Below are 20,913 nucleotides of genomic sequence, written 5' to 3'. Positions count from 1 at the left end.
GCCTCACCTGGTCTCACACACAGAGTGTGAGCTGAAGGTAAGCCCCCAGATTCTGCCAGATGATGGCGGACAAATACAAAGTGACTCTCTGAACAGCGACTCACAAATGCATGAAATGTTTTGATCTCCAGACTGCCAGAATTTCTCTTTTCTGATTCCTATTTGTAGTGATAACATTTTTTTCTTTTTGTGATTCTTAAAAAAAAAAAAAAAAAAAAGAATAGTGTAGTACCTGAATCAATTGCAGTTATAATTGTTGTCACTATTTCTATCTGACAAATTCCAGTTCTCTCAAAATTATTGTATCCAGTTGTGCACTAGTGTCAATAAAATTGACATTTGTGAAGCAATTTCTGGCCTTTTTCTCCGGGTTTCACTGGGTCTGATGGTGTGTGGGGTGATTGGGTCTTGTCTAACATCAGGACTTTGTTTTAATGATGTGTCTGAAAATGCAAGGAATTTCAATGGAGGGTTTTTGTTTCTTTTTTTAAAGCGCACTTCTTCAACCTGACTTTTCCTGACGTTTCCTAATCTTGTTCTTCAGTGGGCAGGATGTCTGCTTTTCGTCGTTTTTGTGGGTGTGGTGGCTTTTCCCCCATGTGTTGGTGACACAGCTAGTGGATCAACCTGGGACCCGAGGGGAGCTGGTGGTGGTCTCTGCGTGGTTCATTCATATGGGGATGAAATTCACTATCCAACGTCATCAGCTCCATTCTAGGCTGACCTATCTTGTAATTTCTGTGGACAGGAATGAATCCAGAGAGAGAGGGTAGAGGTCAAGAAAATGAGGGGGACGCCCAGAAAACAGCACTTCTCCTTTCTCAATGAGATCCTTGATTGTGTGCGGAGTAGCAATGAGCATGAATCTGTATATAGGAAAACGGAGAAAGCACATGTGTAGTCTTTTCCTGTGACAGTAACTCACCCGACTGCGGGCTACGTGAACTTTGACCCTAATCCTAGTTTTTGCAAATCTGCATATAAATCTGTTAGGCAGAACCATTTGGTTTAGAAGTAGATTTTGAAACATCCCATTTAGTTTCAATAAGTTGAGATATCTGTATTTGCAAAAGTCTGTTGGCAAAGAGTTTCAGGTGCACGTCATCTCGTTTGGCTGACTCATCATGGGTAATTATGCATTTTCATATTATTTATTATAGTATCCTTTGCAGAGGAATAATTAATTGCCTGTCATTTTTTGACTCATCAAGGGGAATTGTGATCATGTAATGACCTCCAGCTTTGTGTTTTTAAATGATCACCTTTGCCTGTAAATGTGATGCTAGTGTTTCTGTCCCAAACAGTGAGAGAGACATGGAGTGACATCACCAGGTATAACGAGCTTGCTTCTGTTCTTCGTAGAAGGGGAGGTAGCTGCTTTCCCTTTAGCTGAGCCCCACTGCTCTGAGCCGTAGTCTGTCCTGGGTGTCCCAGTCCTTTAGTCTTCTATTAGAATAGCTCTGTTTTCTAGTCCTTTCCCACGTCTCCTTGTGATATAGACACTGTGTCTTTCTCGAGTAATTCTTAGAAGCTAAGGCAGTAGTTAGGAGGTAATGACTCTATTGGGGGATACACGATGCTTTTAAACTATAGTAATTATTCTCAAAGCAGAGTTCTCCAACTTATCATTAATGATGTAACTGTGGCTCCACTGAATGGTATCTTTAATATGAAGGCAGCTGCAACTTAGGACAGAAAAAAAACTAGAAAATCGTGAAGTGCATTAAGTATGTCATAAGGTAGTCAGGGTTCTTAAAGATTTGAAAAGGTGAAAGTTGTAAGTAGAAACCAGGTCCCAGAAGGAATTACTTTTTTTTTTCTTTAATACTTCTCATCCCCAAACAGGCTCCCTGACTGGTAGCCCTCACCTTTCAGAGCTGTCCATCAACTCGCAGGGAGGAGCCGCCCCTGCCAACGCCATCCTGTCCCCCAACCTGAGCCCCGACACCAAGCAGGCATCTCCCTTGGTCAGCCCACTGCTCAACGACCAGGCAGGCCCTCGGACGGACGACGAGGAGGACGGCCGGCGAAAGGTGTGAGGACGGGTGTGGGCTTATCTGCTCATCTTTTTTTTTTTTTTTTAATTTCAGTAATATACATAACATAAAATTTGCCATTGTAACCATTCCTAAGCATCCCATTCAGTGGCATTAAGTGCATTCACAGTGTTGTATAACCCTCATCACGATTCATTTCTAGAACTTTGTCAGCCTTCCAAGCTGCAGCTCCATGCACATTGAACACTAGCTCCCCACACCGCCCCCAGCCCCCGCCAGCCACCATTCTGCTTTCTGTCTCTGTGAATTGATGACTCTAGGAATGAACCTCCTGTAAGTAGAATCATACAGTAACTGTCTCTTTGTGATGGGCTTATGTCCTTGAGCGTAATGTCCTCAAGCTTGATCCATGCTGTAGCCCGGGTTGAAATTTCCTTTAAGGTTGAATGGTATTCCATTGTATGGAGATACCACGTTTGGTTGATCCACCCATCCATGGATGGCCAGCTGGGCCCTCTCCTCCTATTGGCTATTTTGTATCAGGTGCTGGAAGTATGTTCACAAGCATCTGTTCTCATCTCTACTTCGCGTGTATCTCCAGGGGTGGAATCTCATGGACTCTTGTGGGAAGAGAGCAAAATGGTTAACAATGAGGGATTTCCTTACTCTTTGGTCAAAAAGAAAGTGAAACCTATGGCTGGCCGGCTCTAGAGCGGAGCTGCCTGCCCACCTAACCCATGGACTTCTGCTTCCACCACCCTAGTCCCTTGGGATCCACCACCCTCCATGCTCCCACGAAGAACGTAGCTTCCATTTCCTGAACACCAGCGTCATCCACAGCACCCAGGCCAAAGGCTGCTGTGGTTTCTGTTTCCTTCCTTTCCTTGAAGGCTGCATCACTTTGATATTTTACTAAGTAGATTTTCAGACGCCCATTTCTGAATGACTAGTCCTGAGTGGTGGCTCGTACGCCCAGCCGGGACCTTTCACTGCGGGTGGTATTCACATGGAAGGAAACATTCCTAGACTATTTTCTCATCTTGGAAATCCATTCTTGTACCCTCATTCCTCTCACACAAAAAGGAGAATAAATAGGGTTTATTTAGCCTTGATAGTGGTCAACGAAAGATCAGAATGTAGCACTTTAATGAGCACTTTCTTATAATCAGGACGTCCTTAGAGACTGAGACTCAAAAATGGTATCTTTTTTCTTTTTATGGATTTCGCAGAGATTCCCAACGGACAAAGCATACTTCATCGCCAAGGAAGTCTCCACCACCGAGAGAACATATCTGAAGGACCTTGAAGTCATCACTTCGGTATGTGTATTCCCCTCAAGCATTAAATTACATAATTTATCTCGACTAATACTCAGCTTGAGGAGAAAAGCTGGATCTAATTAAGTGTTGGGTTCTCTGACTCCAATTAAAAGGATTTGGCTCCTGGGTTGTAGAAATGAGGCAGTAACAGTGTGTTTAATTTGGAATACGCTCTATAAAAGTTGTATCATTGTGATTTTTAAGTGCAAAAGGAAAGAAGTTTCTCAAGTGGAGAAATTTAAAAGTAAGCATTTTACCGTCAGCCTGCACCGACGCAGAACATCTCATGTTTTGCTCATAATTTTTGCCACAGGGAGACCTCAGAGGTAAATTAGAAGCCTCATTTTATCTTTGATAACAAATCGAGCCATGTCAGCAAAAGCTGCCAAAAAGACTGCCTTTTATTATTTTAATCAGTCCTGTTCAGTCTTGGAAAGGAATTCAAACCCTTGTGGATGTCCTTATGACCCTGGATTCTGCGAGGGCACTAGTCCACCAGAATCGCTGGGTTTCTGTGCCCCTGGGGCAGGCACTCACATAGAACCTGGCCTCCGCTCAGCAAGGTGAGTGATGTGTGCGAAGGCAGAGGCTTCACCTCTCTGGTTCAGCCACCTCCCTGCTTAGCCTTTCAACAAAGAGGCAGAGATGGAAGTTTCTCAAGGGCTGAACCAGGTCGTGCTCAGTGGCTTGAGTCAGTGATGACCAAGTGAGTTGGCCACGATGGAGGCTTTGATTTGAGCAGCTACCTGCTTGAGAGATTTATCCTGACTCCAGCAGGCAATTGATAACAAATTTCAGGGAACAGTCATAAAGCGCTGGGTGCTTCTCACCCAACCGAGTGGAAGCAGGGAAAGCAGTAAGGCCCAGAGGCCTGATGCGCTCAAAATGCTACAGGTGCAGCGGGAAAGGCCACTAGCCTCCCTGCGTGGCCACCTGCCGCGTTACCTCGGAAGAACTGCAAACCTTCATCCTTCGCCTTTACCTCTGAGTGTGTCCTCTTTTTATCCCCAGTGGTTTCAGAGCACAGTGAGCAAAGAGGACTCCATGCCCGAAACCTTGAAAAGTCTCATATTCCCGAATTTTGAACCTTTGCACAAATTCCATACGAATTTTCTCAAGGAAATTGAGCAACGACTGGCTCTGTGGTGAGTACAGTGGCTGGGCGTGACCGTCCTGTCTCGCCCCCACGGCCCTCCTCTGTCTTCCTCTCTCTCTCTTTCCGATATTACTTATGTGTGGTTCCTTAGCAGCAGCAGCCGTGAGCAAAGACAAAGCGAGAAGCTGGCTGAGAATAAGCCAAGCTTACAGTGATTTCTGGTTAAATCTACCTGGACTGGATCTCATCTTGAATTTCTTTTTTTTTTCCTTTGGCTTACAATTCTTCAGAATGCATGTCTTCTGCCAGGGGTGGAGGGAGGGAATGAATTGCAGAGGTGGCCCCGGGATGTTTTGGGGATGATGGAGTTGTTCTGTATATTTATATATAATCGATATTATATATATAAAATCTGTATCATGATATGAAAGCGGTGACATGCTATATACCATACACAGTTGACTAGGGGCGGTTAGAGGCACCAACCCTCCACACAGTCAAAAATCTGAGTATAACTTTACAGTTGGCCCTCTTTATTAGCCTCAGAATCAACCAACCGCCGATCGTGTACCAGTGTACAAATTTAGTGAAAAAAGCCTGCAGTGGGTGGACCCACACCGGCCAAACCCGTGATGTTCGAGGTCAGCTGTACACTTACTCACTGTTATTGTGTGTAAATTCTGTTTCAATAAAGCGGATTTTTAAGATGCTATAAACATATTTAGTATAAGTTTTGAAAAAGTCTAGAAGAATATACATTAAATTGTTAACAATGGAGATGAGATTACCAAAAAAAAAACAAACATGTTCTCTGGTGATAATTAAAGAAACGCCACAAAATAGAGATAGTAATTACTTCTGGAAGGACAATAAGGGTTTTAAGGAGTAGAGGCATATATGACAGACCTTTAGGGGTGTTGGTGATATTTTACTGGGTTTTGCTTTATTGTCATTGAAGTAGTATGTGTCTGAGTACTAAATAGTTCAGTATTATATTTCACAGTGTTTAAAGAGTGCTTTGAAAAATAGAGCCCTGTGCACCACACACATGCACACACATGCTTTTACCTTGAATCCCACTGCCAGGAATTTATTTTAAGGATATATTCTAATGTGAAATGACAAATGGCAAAGATACCCATGGCAGACTTAAAAGATGGGAAATGACCTAAATATCCATGAATAGCAGACTGATTGAAACTCGTATTAAGTCTGTTTATTAGACATCATATAATATATTAATCTATGGGTGCAAAAACTCAGGAAACATTTTGTATACTGTAGAATGCAAAGTCTGATATTCTCTTGCCTAAAATGGAATCTTTTACAGAAAATTCTCATGGGGTTTTTTTTAAAGATAGTTTTATATGTAGACGTAGGAGGTGATGGTCTCCTAAACATGCATTTGAAAAATGGCAGGAGATAATAGTGAAAATTTGCTACTGTGTTTTGGGCAGAAATGAAACCCGCTATGGAGTGTATCATCATCACTAGAGGTGGGAGTTTGGTTCCCAGTAGTGTCAGGGGCACTGAGTGACTGCGGGAGCCCTGGATGAGGCAGTGTTACCCCAGGCGATCCCAACCATGGGACTCAAGCATCAGGTCACAGATTCACAGAGCTGCTCCCTGGGTCCTGAAGCAAATATGCTTAGACGTTCGTCCTTGTTTTTTAACCTGGAGATAATTCATGTGAAGTTCTCTCTCCTGTGATAGAAGGAGGTGGGAGGTTTCACTAAGATGCCCCAGGGAGGAGGGCACAGCCAGGATGGACCAAAACCGAGTCAGCCTCACTGAAGTGGGGAGAGACTGAAGATGCCAGTTTAAAGTCTTACTCTAGCTTCACGCTGTGAAGGCAAAAGAAGGACCACTTCTCAAAATTTAAACAAACAAACAAAATCTACAGCATCTAACTTTATTTTACCCTCCACAAATTTACCTGAAAACTTCCAGGTGTATCCCACCATACGGCCTCCTCATTCACACAAAGCTGAATGATGCTTTCGTAATGGAGTCAAAAACCTCACAGTTCCGGAGAAATCAATTAACTGTTGGTTTTCTGGCCAATGAAATGTGTGTTAATGGTGTCTTCCCGTCGGCTCAGAGCATCTCAAGCTGGTGTCACTAGAGCAGTGTCAGTCCCCCTGGCAGTTGATTTAAATAATGTTGGGGAGGTCATGCACAGGGAGTGTCCTCAGTTGGCAGTCCCCTGGCAGCCCCGCGTGGTGGCCTCAGCTCCTGCCGCCAGGGAACTTGGGAGAACTGTAGGAAACCCTCGGGGTTTCTTGAGCTGAGGTTCTCCGTTTCCAGAAGGTACTTACCTGTTGGGTGAAACCCCACTCCTGGCTCCACATCAGGGTCACCTGGGGTTGGTGGGTCAGGGGAGTTTTGAAAAATACAGATTGCCAGGCCCCACCTGGCCCTCCTCAATCAGAACATTGGAATGAAACCCAGAAAAGTGTATTTTTAAAGTGTTTCTTGGGATGATGGTAATGAATAACTTTTCTGGAACAGATGTTGTGGAGTGCCTGTGACAAACTGAAGACCCTGTGATTCTTTCGCTTGCATTTTGCTTATAATTCTTGTTTCTTCTATAAGCAGTGAGTGAATGAATGCATGTGTGGGTGAGTGAGCGAGCAGGCATCAGGCTCTGCCTGCTGGGGACCTGCTGTCTCTGGGAGGAGGCAGGCTCATGGTGCAAGGAAGGCCAGGCCCTCTGGTGGACGCACAGCGACGAGTGGGCCACACCCAGTGTGGGCGGAGGGCATCCCTGGCCAGTTCTGTCTTGGAGGACACGTGCGCCATTTATGCCCACAGAGAAGAGGCAACTCAAAAGTGACTATGTTCAGTGCAAAGAATGGATCACAGGGAAGTTTATTAAGAAACAACTTTGCTCAGGGTTACTGACAGACCGTGCCTGTGTATGTGTGTTTGTATGTGACTTCACACCTTGAGATGGGAGACACGAACTGTCTCATGTCCAGGGGGATGGCTGCGTCTGCCTCCACCGTCACCCGTCAGGACCAGGACCTGAGGTCCACGTCCAGCTGTCCGTGGCCTTGGACGGCCTTGTCTCCTCACCTATAAGACGTGGGTATGGTCTCCACCTCGTAGGCTGTTACGTGACCTGAATGAGTCAGTGTTTGTAAGGGGCTTCCTGTTCGCCCCACACATAGAAAGAGAGGAAAGCTGACCATGTGTTTATATCAACTTTATTTTGAAGTTTTAGAGAGAAGCTGCTGTGACAGGGGAGTTTCTGCACACATACCCCCTCCCATCCCCTGAGGCCAACTTCTGTCACTGTGCACTAAGAAACCAGTGTTGGTTCTGTTAGAAACCAAAATTCAACTGTGCAAGTGTTAAAGACCTAACTGGTTTTACTGAATGATTCGTGAGTGGGTGGCACCCCATCTAGCAAGTGGAGGGGGGCTCCAGGAAGCTCCAGAAAGGAAAAGGTTTTTACAGGCAAAACAAGGAATAAACAAAAAACATGATTTCAGGCTTAGGTAACCTACCCGGAGGATGAAGGGGTCTGGCTGATGGCTTCATCTTCCTCTGGGGATTAGAGGGGCCCATGTGACAGATGACCTCATTGGTGCTGACGGGAAAATTCCGGACTAACTGGTTATGGGAACATTCCTGGGAGAGGTTGTAACTGCAGTGAGGTTAGGTATTAAGTCTTGATTTTAGCCCAGGTGACTCCATATTGGGCCTGTCCTTTCTCTTTTAATAGCATATTACTATCGACTTGACTCAGTGATAATATTTTAAATTATTTTTGTGAATAGAAAGAAAGCTGAAGTTCACAATGCTTGGGGTCCCCCAGATTTGGTGCTTAAGTGACACAGCCGCCGTGCTCTGCCTTTGCAGTCCTGCGTTAGGTTGTCAGGTACTTCCATCAGCAGTGGGAAACTACAGGGCAGAAAAAGTCCCGGGAAGACTTCCTAAGCAGTTAAGCTGAGCCCCGGCTCAGCACACACACCCGGCCCCGGCCCCACAGCTCGTGCTCCTAAGTCAACACACCTGAGAAGGGGATGGAGTGTTTCGTTCTGGTGCAAACCCACATTACCCTGTTCCTTCAAAAACAATGAGACAGGTTTGGTGACCTGTGAAACCGTGAAGCATTCTTCTCCTTTTGAGAGCAAAGATGTTTTTACTGAGCTGTTCAAATGCATTCAGAGAAAGGCACTAACAACCTTTGGCCTTCAGTCAGAAGCCCTGAGTTCCAGCCCTGAAATGACCTGCAGGTGCAGAGTCCAGGCTGGTCAGGTCCGTCCCCAGGGATGGATGCAGACCTGGCCCGGTACAGGGCGCCTTGGCTCTGCTGGGTACAGAACTCGGCTGGCTGCCAGGGAGCTGGAATCCGGGGGAGCCGGGGGCAGACAAGGAGGCACTCAGGGTTGGCTTCCAAGAGGGATCAGCTGAGTTTTTGTTGGATTTTTTTTTTTTAAGATCCTTGAGGTTGAGCCCCTTGAAAGGGGTAGAGAAGTGCAGCTAGGAGGGCTGGGAAGACGGGATGTCGAGATTCACCAAGTCGGCTCGTGGGACAAAGGAGGAGCAGGGGGAAGCCCTGGAGCTTTGAGCCTGGTTAACTGGGAGGATGTTCGTGAAATTTAAGACAGGCATTAAGAACGAAAGGGGAAAAGCAAGTAAAATGGAGGGAACATGAGCTTGCTTTGGGGCACATCAGTTTTGAGGGGTCAGTGATGAAATCGTACAGGCAGGTGGAAACCCCAGTCTCAGACATGGGGAGGAAGTCAGGCGCAGTGGTGTAGGCATGGAAATTATCCACAAGAATCAGATCTTTAAGGAAGGGAATAACTGAGACAAAAGAGGGCCGGGGGCAGAATCTTCCTGAATATACTTTGGGGGCAACTTTCCATAATCATAGCTTAGGGCGGAGCACGAGCCAGCAAAGGAAGCTTGAAGAAGCCACCAGATACGGGAAGAGAGAACGAGAGAGCAGGGGTGGAGGGTCCCAGAGGAGAGCGTGACTTGGGGACTGATGCCCAGGAGGGCAGAGATGGTTCAAGGCGGTGCAGGGATGCAGGAGTAGGCTTAGGGTGCCAGGGGGCTCTGCAGCGATCAGACACATGGTCGGTGTCTGTGGGGGATCACGTGCCCATCCAGAGCGGGAAGGAGGCTCCTCTCTCAGGGCGGTGACGTTCTTGCAGCCTGCAATTAGGAATTTCATAGGTGGACTGGCTTTGTCTCACCATTAGGCTCCAGGGGCTGAGCTTGAAGTGGAGCAGAAATGACTGAGTGGGTGAGAAAACTGTTGGTATCACCCCCAGAAAGATGTTCACGGGCATCTTAACAGTGGTGCCTGTGAACCATCATAGAGGAAAATGAATAAATCTTTTTCTTATCCTACCAGCTCTGGGTGTCATTGAAAGGTCACAGGGATTCCTCAAAAGAGTCAATATAGAATTACTATACAATCCAGCAGTTCCACTGTTAGGGATATACCCAAAAGAAGCGAAAGAAAGGACTGGAACAGGTAACTTGTAGTCAGTGTTCATAGCAGCGTTATTCACAGGAGCCGAATGGTTGAAACAAGCTCCTATCCATTGACATGTGAATGGATAAACCAAGTGTGGTCTATCCATGCAATGGAACGTGATTCAGTCTTTAAAAGGAAGGGCAGGGAGGTGGGTAGAGCTCAGTGGTAGGGTGCATCCTTGACATGTGCTAGGTCCTGGGTTCAATCCCCAGTACCTCCATTTTAAAAATGAATTAAAGTTTTTTTTAAACTAATATAAAACAAAAGGAAGTTCAGCCTGACACCTGCTACAACGTGGGTGAAACTTAAAGGCATGATACTAAGTGAAGGAGAAGTCAAGACCAATACGATTCCACTTACATGAGGTACCGAGAATACTCAGGTTCAGAGAGACAGAAGAGGGGATGATGGCTGCCAGGGGCTGGGAAGAGGCAAATGGGGAGTTAGTGTTCAGGGGATGTGAAATTTCGGTTTGGGAAGATGAAAAGGTTCTAGAGGAGGATGGTGCTGGGGGTTGCACAACAATATGAATGTATTTAATGCCACTGAACCGAATAGTTTAAAAAAAATGGTTAAGAAGGTAAATTTTAGGTTCTATATATTTTGCCACAATTTTTTAAGAAAAGAAAAAACAAATCATAGGGAATCCAGTGCAGGAAAAGACAAGAGGCTTCAAACCAGTGCCTCGTGTGTGAGGGCCACCATGCCTGTGGGGTTCTCTGAGGGACTCTGCCCAAGTGCTCTCGCGGATTAACTCATTGGAACCTCACGGAGGGGGCAGGTGAGCCTCAGGTGGCAGGTGTGTTTGCGGATCAAATTGCCTCCATTCGGACCCAGTCAGCATTCACAGCCAGGCCTTGATGGGTTAAGGTAAACGTAGGACCCCAGCTGAACGCTAAAATGGTAGCTAAGCTGAGAGCAAGCTCAGCTCTTATCATCCTACTGACTGAGGACACTGTCGCTGGTGGGCGGGGCTCACCTTTCCAGGTGCTTTTCTGTCTGAATGCAGAACTCCAATGCATCTCCCTTCTCTTCACCTTCCTCATTCTTGGAGGCTCTTTTCATCCCCCACTGCTGTTTCCCTGTATTGCGCTACAGCTCTGTGAGATCCAGGGGCTTGCTTTTAAACAGATGGGGAAGTGAAAACAGGCTTTTTACCCTCTTATGTGACCCGGTGAGGGGTATGGCGAACAATCATCCCAGGTGGTCACATGCCGCACTTTTCTCTCAAGGTGGAGATTTTTTTTTCTTCTTTTTTTTTTTTGTGGAGACTTTTTTTATTGAAGTATAGTTGGTTTACAATGCTGTGTTAACTTCTGGTGTATAGCACAGTGATTCAGTTACACATATATATGTTATTTTCATATTCTTTTTCATTATAGGCTATTACAAGATATTGAATGTAGTTCCCTGTGCTACACAGGAGGACCTTGTTGTTTTTCTATTTTATGTATAGTAGTTAGTATCTGCAAATCCCAAACTCCCAGTTTATCCCTCCACTTGCCCGCTTTTCCCCCTGGTAACCATAAGTTTTTTTTCTATGCATTTGCTTCTGTTTTGTAAAGAAGTTCATTTGTCTCTCTCTCTTTTTTTTTGATTCCAGATATAAGTGATATCATGTGGTGTTTTTCTTTCTCTTTCTGGCTTACTTCACTAAGTATGATAAAATCTCCAGGTCCATTCATATTACTGCAAATGGCATTGTTTTGTTCTCTTTAAGGCTGAGTAGTATTCCATTGTGTATATATACCCCAACTTCTTTATCCAGCCATCTGTTGATGAACATTTAGGTGGCTTCCATGTCTTGGCTATTGTATATAGTGCTGCTATGAACATTGGGGTGCATGTATCTTTTTGACTTAGAGTTCTCTCCAGTTATATACCCAGGAGTGGGATTGCTAGACCATATAGTAACTCTATTTTTAGTTTTTCAAGGAATTCCGAGGTGGAGAATTTTGATGTTAATAAACTCATCTTCTCTGGCCTGAGCTTGAACTTGGGATCATTCCAGGAAACGTAGAAAGGAGCCATGTGGCTGGACAGCCTGTGAGCTTGCTGCACCCCTGAGGGTCCTGTAAGCAGGGTGGGCAGGGACACTATTCTTTTTTCTGGCCCCTGAGGTGGCCACCATTCCCAAAGGCAGCCACCTCGACCTTCCATCAGAAGCAGTTTCTCATAACATCCTCTCTCAGTCGGGACAGCATCCCCTTGTGGTGGAGGCAGGAGCACACGCCATGTACTGCACACGCATGCCCACCCCTCCCCTCCTCTCAGCTCTGAGAGTCAGCACCACCACACTTCATCTCTGAATCACCAACAGTGGATCGAATCCCTGGCACCATACTTCTGAGAGGTCACCAGTGGCTGATGGCTGCTGCCCCACAGTGAAGCAGTGGCTGTCTCTGCCCCAGCGGATAGTTTATACGGTCCCCCACAAAGGGGATGTCTGTGGACTGTTTCCCACATCCACCTAAGCATAGGATCTGATTATTATTTTGTTGTTGCCCACGATGAAAACATTCATAGAGGCTGACTGTGGAAAATCCCTGTAAGTTATTCCACGGAGTAATCATTTGTGCCCCACACCCTTTGCTTCTGGCCGGCTGATTCTCACAGTGCAGCGGTCTCCTGTCTGCCCGTACTCTCACTACTGGCAATGCAAACTTGACTCAGAGTAAAATCAGCTGCAGGGCTGATTTTTCTTGTGGAACTTCCTCCCACTGCCTCACCAGCTTGAAGCGCTCCCAGCACGCCAGCAGTCATGAATTTTGTCATGAGTAGGAGGTTGGGGTTATGACCCCCGCATGTCAGGAATCCTGAGTCACTCTGTAATCCAGCAAAGTCAATTAACCGCATTGATTTTTTCACCTGTAAAACTGAGCTAGCCCAGTTCAGAAGCCATGAGTCCTCCTTCCCTCCCCCACCAACCTCCATCCCTCCTCCTCTGAACTCCCAGGGTAGTTACTAGCCTTCCTGGGTTGACCCCACCAGTCAGGGCTCGCCTGGAATCTCGGTTCCTCGTGCGAGCGTCTTAGCATCTGCCAAGACTGTAGTCTCCTTGGGGGTGGGGGTGGGGCTCCCCCGTGCCTCTTACTGTAGGGTGGCACTCCTGATAAGGGCTGCTTGTTGGAACAAATGGAAACTGTACCTCATCTCTTGTTCAGGCCCATTTTTATTATGGTTCTAAATCCTATGCCTCATCTTCCACATAGATTCTGAAACGGTTAACAAATGGAAAACAGTGTAAGAAAAAGAGAAACGAAGACATCTAAAGCTGCCCTGTCCCAGATGGTAGCCGCTAGCTGCTTGTAGCAGTTTAAATTTAAAATAATTTAAATTAAACATTCAGTTTCTCAGTAACACTAGCCATATTTCAAGGACTGTTAGTCCCATGTGGCTAGTGGCTACTGTACTGGACAGCAGACATTAAAAAAAAATTTTCCGTCATCATAGAAAGTTCTCTTTCACAGCATTGGGAGTAAGTAATTTCACAAACTATAGATTGGGTGTAAGATAGACTACAGAACTATATGTACAACATGGGGTACAGAGCTAATATTTTGTAATAACTGTAAATGGAGTGTAACCTTTAAAAATTGTATTAAAAATGAATAGTATGCATTACAACAAACGCAGGACCCACCACACAGTAGTTGCTCAAAATACTTAACAAATTCATGAAAATGTCTTGGTTCCCTCCAAGGTAAATTGTGAAGCATATTAAGCCTGCCTGTTGTTGTGTTTCAAAGGCTCAAAGCAAAAGGGGCCTGGGCAAATGAGGATGGACAGTGCTTTTATACTTACAAAACTAATATTCACATGCATTTTCCACTTGATCTTAAAAACCAGGGGTTGGCCCACAGCCAGATCTGCCACCTGGGTATGTTAGTAAAGCTTTATTGGAACACAGCCATGTCCATCCTTTTCCCCATCGTCCCTGGCTGCTTTGGTGCTGAATCCGCAGAGTTGAATAGTTGTGGCAGAGCTTGGATGGCCTGCAAAGCCTAAAATACTGACTCTCTGGCCCTTTACCGAGAAGCCTGCTGACCCCTGGTGAAGAACTTCTCCAGGAGGAGGTGTCATTGTTCCCATTTTGTGATTGAAAAAATGAGACTCACAGAGGTCAAACCCCCTGCCCAGGGCCACGCAGCTCATAAGTGACAGAGGTTTGACTTGGACTTTGGTCTGAGCTGATCTAGCTTGTGTCTTTGAAGCTGTGTCGTTGAAGTAGCGGGTTTTACACCTGCAAGGGGGCTGGGGCAGCATCTGCCGTGACTGCTTAATCTTCAGAGGAGAAAACGAGAGAGTGGCTGGCCCTGGGCCACACAGCAGACGCCCGCAGAGCCCCATCCAGCACCCGGGTCTCCTTTGTCCCCGCTCCCGGCTCCGGGAGGTCAGCGCTGCTGGTGGACAGGCCCTTCTGCTGCGAACACCCTCTAGTGGTGTCTGTCCTCTCGAAAGTGGCAGGAAGCACATGGCATCTTGTCAACACTCGCCTGTGGTGACTTTGTGGAAGTATCACCTTTAGGCCTGGAGTCTGAGGAAATGAATTTGAATTTTTTTCTAATCTACTAAGAGTTTCTGTGGCGAGGTGGCCACCGCTGGGATGGTAACCCAGAGTGACTCCTGTAGAATTTGACCTTCCACTTGCCCTGGGAGCCTGTCTGTCCGCTCCCAACCGATTGTGGTAAAAACAACAGTAATAACAGTGCCCGCCAGGCACTGCTCCAAGCACGTACACACTGTGTCTAGTTTAATCTTCTCCACGCTAAGATGTGGGTCCCGTTAAGGAAACTGAGGCTCAGTGAGACGAAACACCTGCCAAAGGTTGCAGAGTTAACCCTGGACTTGAACCAGGCAGGGTGGCTTCCCCGTCCTTGCTGTTCACGGGGCTCTGTGCTGCCTCTTAACCCTCCCGTTTGACTTCCTGACACAGCCTCTTCTCTCCCTGTGGCATTTCTTCCAGGGCCTTGGCTGTAAAACCATACGTACAGACTTTTTGCTAAAGGAACAAAAGGAAGAAGAAAAGTTAGCTCTCTCCACGCACTAAGTTTCTCCAAACCACATTAGCTGTTGGATGTTCTTCTGGTTAGCAGGCGTAAACTACAGGCTGTGTCCCCTCCCCTGTGAGTCTTTGGGAAGCTCTTGTGCTCGTTTGTTTCCTAGCACGTCTGTGATGTCTTAAGTTCTTTTGAAAACCCGTATTTTGTGTCTGTTTTCTTTACTTCCCGTAGTGTCTGGGGAATCCTGGAGCAGTGATATCTTTTGCTCTGGCTGAATCAGGCAGGAGGTGAGGCCTGGATGACAGAGGGATGTCTCCTGGACTCTCATTGGCTCTGATTGAGGTCAAGACAGGTGCTAAGACCTTACATCTCCTTCTGGGGTGTTACTGCTGAAGGAGGACTTCAATCTGCTCAATTTTGGAAGAAGAGTTGCTTTAGGATCTTGGTGATGGTAGCCTTTGCTCACAGGAGTTGAATGTTTCTGATACTCCAGATGCTGTTAAACCCTGTTCATGTATCTTGTCATTTAATCTTTACAAGAACACCATTAGGTAGATGTTGGGTTTTTGTTTTTGTTTTGTTTGGATTTTTTGTTTGCTTTTTTTAAATGGAGATACTGGTGATTGAACCCAGGACCTCGTGCGTGTAAGCATGTGCTCTACCACTGAGCTGTGTTCCTCCTCCTAGATGTTATTTTTGTTGTTGTTCTCCCAGGGGAGGAAAGGAGGCACAGAGAGGGTGAGTAAATTGGCAAACGTCACACAGCTAGTTCGGAGCACAACTGATTTTTGAAACTGGGTGGTCTGGCTGTCGTGATGCCTTTAGTTCTAGAAAGTTTAGGCCTAACTAACATTTGGACGGAAAGAACTCCCAGCAGCAGCTCCATGGCTGTTCACTTATAACATGAGAGCAACCTCCTGGCTCCCAGGAAACCGCAGCCCGATGCGGGCTCTAAAATAGTCACTTCCCCTCCCGCTCACCTGCGCTGCACACGCAGCCCACGCCGCGCCCAACCAGAGTACACCCAGGCACACAGCCTGCCAGCACGGGGACATGGATGGGACACTTTTCCTTCCTGGTTACACACTCGGGATTTTGGCGGCAGGAGCCATGTCTGCCCTGCAAGGCCTTGAGCTGTGGCCTTTGCGTTTATACTGTTGGTTTTAGGCCTTGCCGAGAGTTAAGAGAAAACAGGCCTTGGAGTCCCACAGACCTGAGTTCTAGTCCCGCCCCCACTCCCCCACTGACCACTGTGTGCCCTTGGGCAGATCCCTGAACCTTTCTAACATCCATGTCTTGAATTGTAAAGTGGAAATAACCTCTTGTCTGTGAGGGATGAAGGAGCTGATAAAGCATTTGGCATAGTTTCTAGAATGTTCGACACACAGTGGCTGTAACCCTCCCCAACAAAAAATCTGCAGCCATTCCTCTCCGCCACGCCCCCAACTCTGGCGCTGTCCCGAGAGCTCCGCCTTCCTTTGATAATAATGCCATCAACCGATGAAACAGCCCAGGTCCTTTGCCTTTTTGTTTTGTTCATAGGCAGTGGGGTCCGTGCAAATCCTCAGATGAGCAAGCTTGACTGGTGTGAACTTCTTTTGTTTGTTCAGCAAATATTGGCTGCGCCCATACTGTACGTTAGTCATGCGTCTCAGTGTTCAGGGAACAAAACAGGCCACGGTTGCGTTCTGCTGGAGCTTGCGTTCCGGTGACGTCTCTCGCTCTGCTGTGCACGGAGGAGGCAGCCGGACCCAGCCTGGCGAGAGGGAAGTGGAGCCTGGGGAGAGCGCAGGAGCTCCCGTTCTGTTTTCTGTTCATGCCAAGCCGGGAGGCCAGTGGGTGTCTGACCCCTTTCTCAGAACAGAAATCCTCGTCTGTCTTCTCGACGTGTTAGAAGAAAATCATAGCTTAAGACCAGAAGTGTGTAGACAGTAAAGCACTTTGCATCTCTGTGGTATCTTTTCGTTTTCCTTAAACTGTCTCCTTTGACAATCAAAACAATCTTGGGGATGTATCGCCATCTGTCCCCCTGTGGCAAGTGAGGCTCTGAGAGGGAGAGTGCCTTGCGAGATCGTTGTTCGGTACAAAGCTAGGAAGGACCACACCCCACTTCTTACTTTCCCTGGAGCCCGTGAGCCTGGGGCAGGAGAGGTAGTTGTCAACGTGCCTTGTTCTCCAGTTCGATCTAGAGCAATGCTTTCCAGCAGACTTGCGGTGGTGGGAATGTTCTGTGGCCACATTGTTCAGTATAATAGCCACTAGCCACAGGTGGCCATTGAGCCTTTGAAATATGGCTGAGGAATTGACATTTTCAGTGTCATTTCATGTGATGTAAAATTAAAATTTGAATAATTGTACATGGATACTGTATCGGATGGCACAGTTTTGGAGACTTAAAGGGAAGGACCTCTGAGTGGAGAAAAGACAGTGGACACAGTCTGCCTTTCCTACCATGACCCAGTGCCCCACCATCCACTTTCTTAGAATCCACAGTCATTGAGGTCGTATTCAAAAATGTAACTCAAGGGCGGTTCTCCGAGCCCTCCGTTCCCTGCTTCAGTCAGAGAGATCAGGGCTGCTTCTCGTGTGCAAAAGCTTTTGTTTGAAGATTGTCATTGGTTTTTAAAACAAGACTGCAAAAAGGGTTTAAAATCATTACTCTCAAACAACAATGAACTGAATTGCTTTGCTGTACACCTGAAACTAACATTGTCAAATGACTACATTTCAATGAAAAATAAGAATTAAAATAACAGTGCAACTCCTTGGAGACAAGGCAGTGCGAAACCAGCCTGGAAAAGTACACAGCGGAGGAAAGATGGAGGGAAGCCACGGCAAGATACAGATCACGGGTAAACCCTGAGGGGGAACTGTTTGTACATGTACTTTTTTTAATATAAATTTATTTAAAATTTCATCTTTGTTTCAAAGGCAAGAGAGACGTGTCAAGGACACCGTGGTCTCCTGACTGTATTCTGCCGCTGCTCGGCTGTGCACTGTCCACCTAGGGTTCCAGGGGCAGCGGCTGTTGGTGACTGCTTCATTTTAACACGAGTAACAGTGCGTGTTCTCACGCGTATGCAGGAGCTGTTTTTCTCAGGTTATCTGCCTTATTCCTGACTGTATAACCCCCTGTGCTTTAAGAGCAAGTTACTTTTATTTTAGAAAAATGAAAATGACTTTTCCAGTGGCCTGAGTTGCAGGTGGGTTTCTGCTGGAAAGCACTTGAGAGAGCACACTCTCCAGGCCACGGATGAATTGGAAACGACCCTTCTGTTCTGCTGCTTTTTAATACATGGCCCGTTAACAGCACTGAACCCGCCTCTCATCTGGATGCTACCAAGGCTGACCAGGAGCGGGCTGTCATTTCTGTACCTCTTGTTAGACTAGACCTGGTGTTAAACCTCAGAAGAACAAAAGTCATAGCTGTAAGCAGCCCAGTAGTGTAATTGATGGAGGTGAGACCCTGAGATCAGAGGCTGTCCTGTCACTGGTGCCGAGGGGCAGGATGGATCCCTTCCCCACCCCTGCAGGAGAGAAACTCGTGCACCCCGGCCCAGGGAGGACGCCTCAGGCACAAACGCCTTCCTCACAAGTGAGGATGTGAATTAATGTTCAAATGAATGCAATTTTCCTCTCCAGGGATTTCAAAGGATATTGAAATTCATCAAAGAATATTGAGATCCACGTATATTACACACAGCTAATATATATATTAATCTAATCTATTACTGTGGCTAATTTGTTTGCTTTTTGAACCCAGCCACCCTTCCCACCCTACATATTAATGGAAAATTTGTCTTGATTCATTTGCTCATTTACATGCTATTCTTTTATTTACATAGCTACCCAAACACACATTTAGAGTCACAGGATCCACAAGGAATAATAAGAATTAGGGTATGATGTTTGTTTTGCAAATGAGGCCTAAAAATGAGACTTCACAGTTTAATCTATTTTCCCAGGGTCAGAGAGCGCCCCAACACAAAGCCAGGTTAAAAAAGTCAGCCCTCTAGCTCTGAGCTGCACGGCTCGCCTCTGGGTTTTAATCTGAGGAGATGAGTCTTCACTTCGTTGTGAGAAGGGGAAGCCTGAACCTCGGTCTTTCTGCTGCTGAGTTGCTGACCAGCTCACGGAGTGGTGAATGAAGTGTTTGCAGAGGGTCTGGAAGACTCAGATTGTGTGTGTGTTTAAACCTGTGCTGAGATAACATGTAGCTGCTCCTGGAAGCACATTAATCATGGTGCAAGGGTCAGAATTCAGCATCTGGAAGGCTGCTTTGGTACGTGGGTTTCCAAAGTGAAACTGTCAAGAGAATTTTCAGCTGTGTGGCCTCGCGGTAATTACACAGACAACAAGTATGTGGCCCTATCTTCCAAACAAGGACCCTTTTCTTGTGAGGTTAACATCCGGAGGCTGTTCCGGAAGAGTTGTAATTACTTTTTCATGTTCCCCACAATAAAGTGACCTTTTAGCTCTTTACAATAAAGCAAATGCTTTAGACTCGTGGGTTTGCTGGCATTAACGTCTAGGAAGTATAAACACAACAGTGAGTCTATACAGGGCAGTGAGAGCACTGGGTCTTGTCCCCTTTCCCATGGGCTGAGTCCATATTCTGGAACCAAGCAGGGCGGCACGTGCCCTGTCTCGGTGGGGAGGGGACAGACCTGCCAGTACAGGCTGCACGAACTCCCAGGGCCTCAGCCTGGTTTCACCGCGTCACCTAGAGCTGCTCCCTTGAGTGGACTGACATCAGTGTCTCCCCTGCACACAGGGGACTGGCAATACTGCCCAGAGCAGTTTCTAAAATGAAAGTGAAGATGCTAAAGGCTCCGCGAAACAATAAGGTTCTGCTAGCAAGCCAGTGCAGGAGAGAAGGGCCCCTCGCGTCTGGGGTTTTAACATCAGTACATTTTCTTCTAATAAATAGTTGGCGAAAGAAGAAAGGAAGTGAAGTCAATGAAGTTTGGTCCCCTCTGCCTCTCCCCACTCCTCCTCCCAGTCTGCGTTCCTGCTTTTCATTTCCCTTGGGTGGGGACGCTCTCCGTGAGAGGGAAAAGGCTGCTCATTATTAATGGAAGCGGAGACCCCTGTTTCTCCCTTTGCCCACTCAGTCCAGAGGATTCTCGCTAAAATGTCTAAATTACATCCTTTAGATTAACTAGACCTTTCTCAAATGGCATGCCCATTTGAAGGTTTGGGGGTCAGTGATTTAAGTTCCAGATAATAGCTGCCTTCCCAGAAATCAACTGTAAATTGTGTCTTGCCTCTGTTTATTGATGTGTGGCATGTAGTCAACCTCAGGCCCTTCTGCCTCAGCAGTTGGGTCCTCCTTTGTTGTTCAGACGTGGGGAAGAGGGAAGGAGAACTTCCCAACCCCTAAGAGCTTCCTGTGATGCTGAAGGTGAGGTAGGGGTGGAGGGTGGTTCTGAATAGCAGAAAACCTCTGTTTCGGGCTGAAGCTCCTTTTTGTCCCAAGTGTGTAAGGTGAAGAACAACCAGTAAGTTTAGGTCTACACCCAGACGCACACAGGAGCAACAGAATGGCCAAATGATAAATGTCTCCATTGTGACTTCATTAATAATCATTTGCCAAAAATCCAGAGATGCCACAACCCTGTAGCTGACAGGCTGGAATAACACGTGGTTGTTAGCAGAGGGCTGAGGACTGTCTCGGAGGAGAGCCTGGTCCAAGGCAGATGCCTGAGCATTCTCCGGTGACCTCATTTGGGGGGAGAATGGGATCCGATGGATAAGAGAGACAGACAAGTGAGGGTAACAGACGCTTCTAGCCTGAGACTGAGGCCGAACGGTGAAGGAAATGGAGGAAGAAGACTGGGTTTTGGCAGCAAGATAATTAACTCTGCACGGAACATCTTGAGTTTGACATACCTGTGGGGTCACTTGAGCAGTTCCTTCAGGAAGGTATGAACTGCGGTGCCCGAGTCAGTAGCTACGCAGAACACTGGGGTACAGATTTGGCATCGTGAATCGAAAC

General features: G+C 46.6%; 1 protein-coding gene across 5 annotated transcripts in view; it reads left to right on the top strand.

Moving 5' to 3' along the window:
- Positions 1 to 20,913, top strand: part of FARP1 (FERM, ARH/RhoGEF and pleckstrin domain protein 1) — a 277,276-nt gene that overhangs the window by 233,415 nt on the left and 22,948 nt on the right. For 4 of the 5 annotated variants that reach the window (XM_064493014.1, XM_064493015.1, XM_031466236.2 and 1 more), the window contains exons 14-16: positions 1,846 to 2,033; positions 3,227 to 3,316; positions 4,328 to 4,461. In XM_064493014.1, coding sequence (XP_064349084.1) covers positions 1,846 to 2,033; positions 3,227 to 3,316; positions 4,328 to 4,461 — 412 coding nt within the window. The remainder of the gene's footprint in view (positions 1 to 1,845; positions 2,034 to 3,226; positions 3,317 to 4,327; positions 4,462 to 20,913) is intronic. The other variant, XM_031466240.2, reaches the window with a different exon arrangement.

This window comes from Camelus dromedarius, chromosome 13 (assembly GCF_036321535.1).
Source record: "Camelus dromedarius isolate mCamDro1 chromosome 13, mCamDro1.pat, whole genome shotgun sequence".
NCBI lineage: Eukaryota > Metazoa > Chordata > Mammalia > Artiodactyla > Camelidae > Camelus > Camelus dromedarius.
This window is presented reverse-complemented; position numbering and strand designations above follow the sequence as displayed.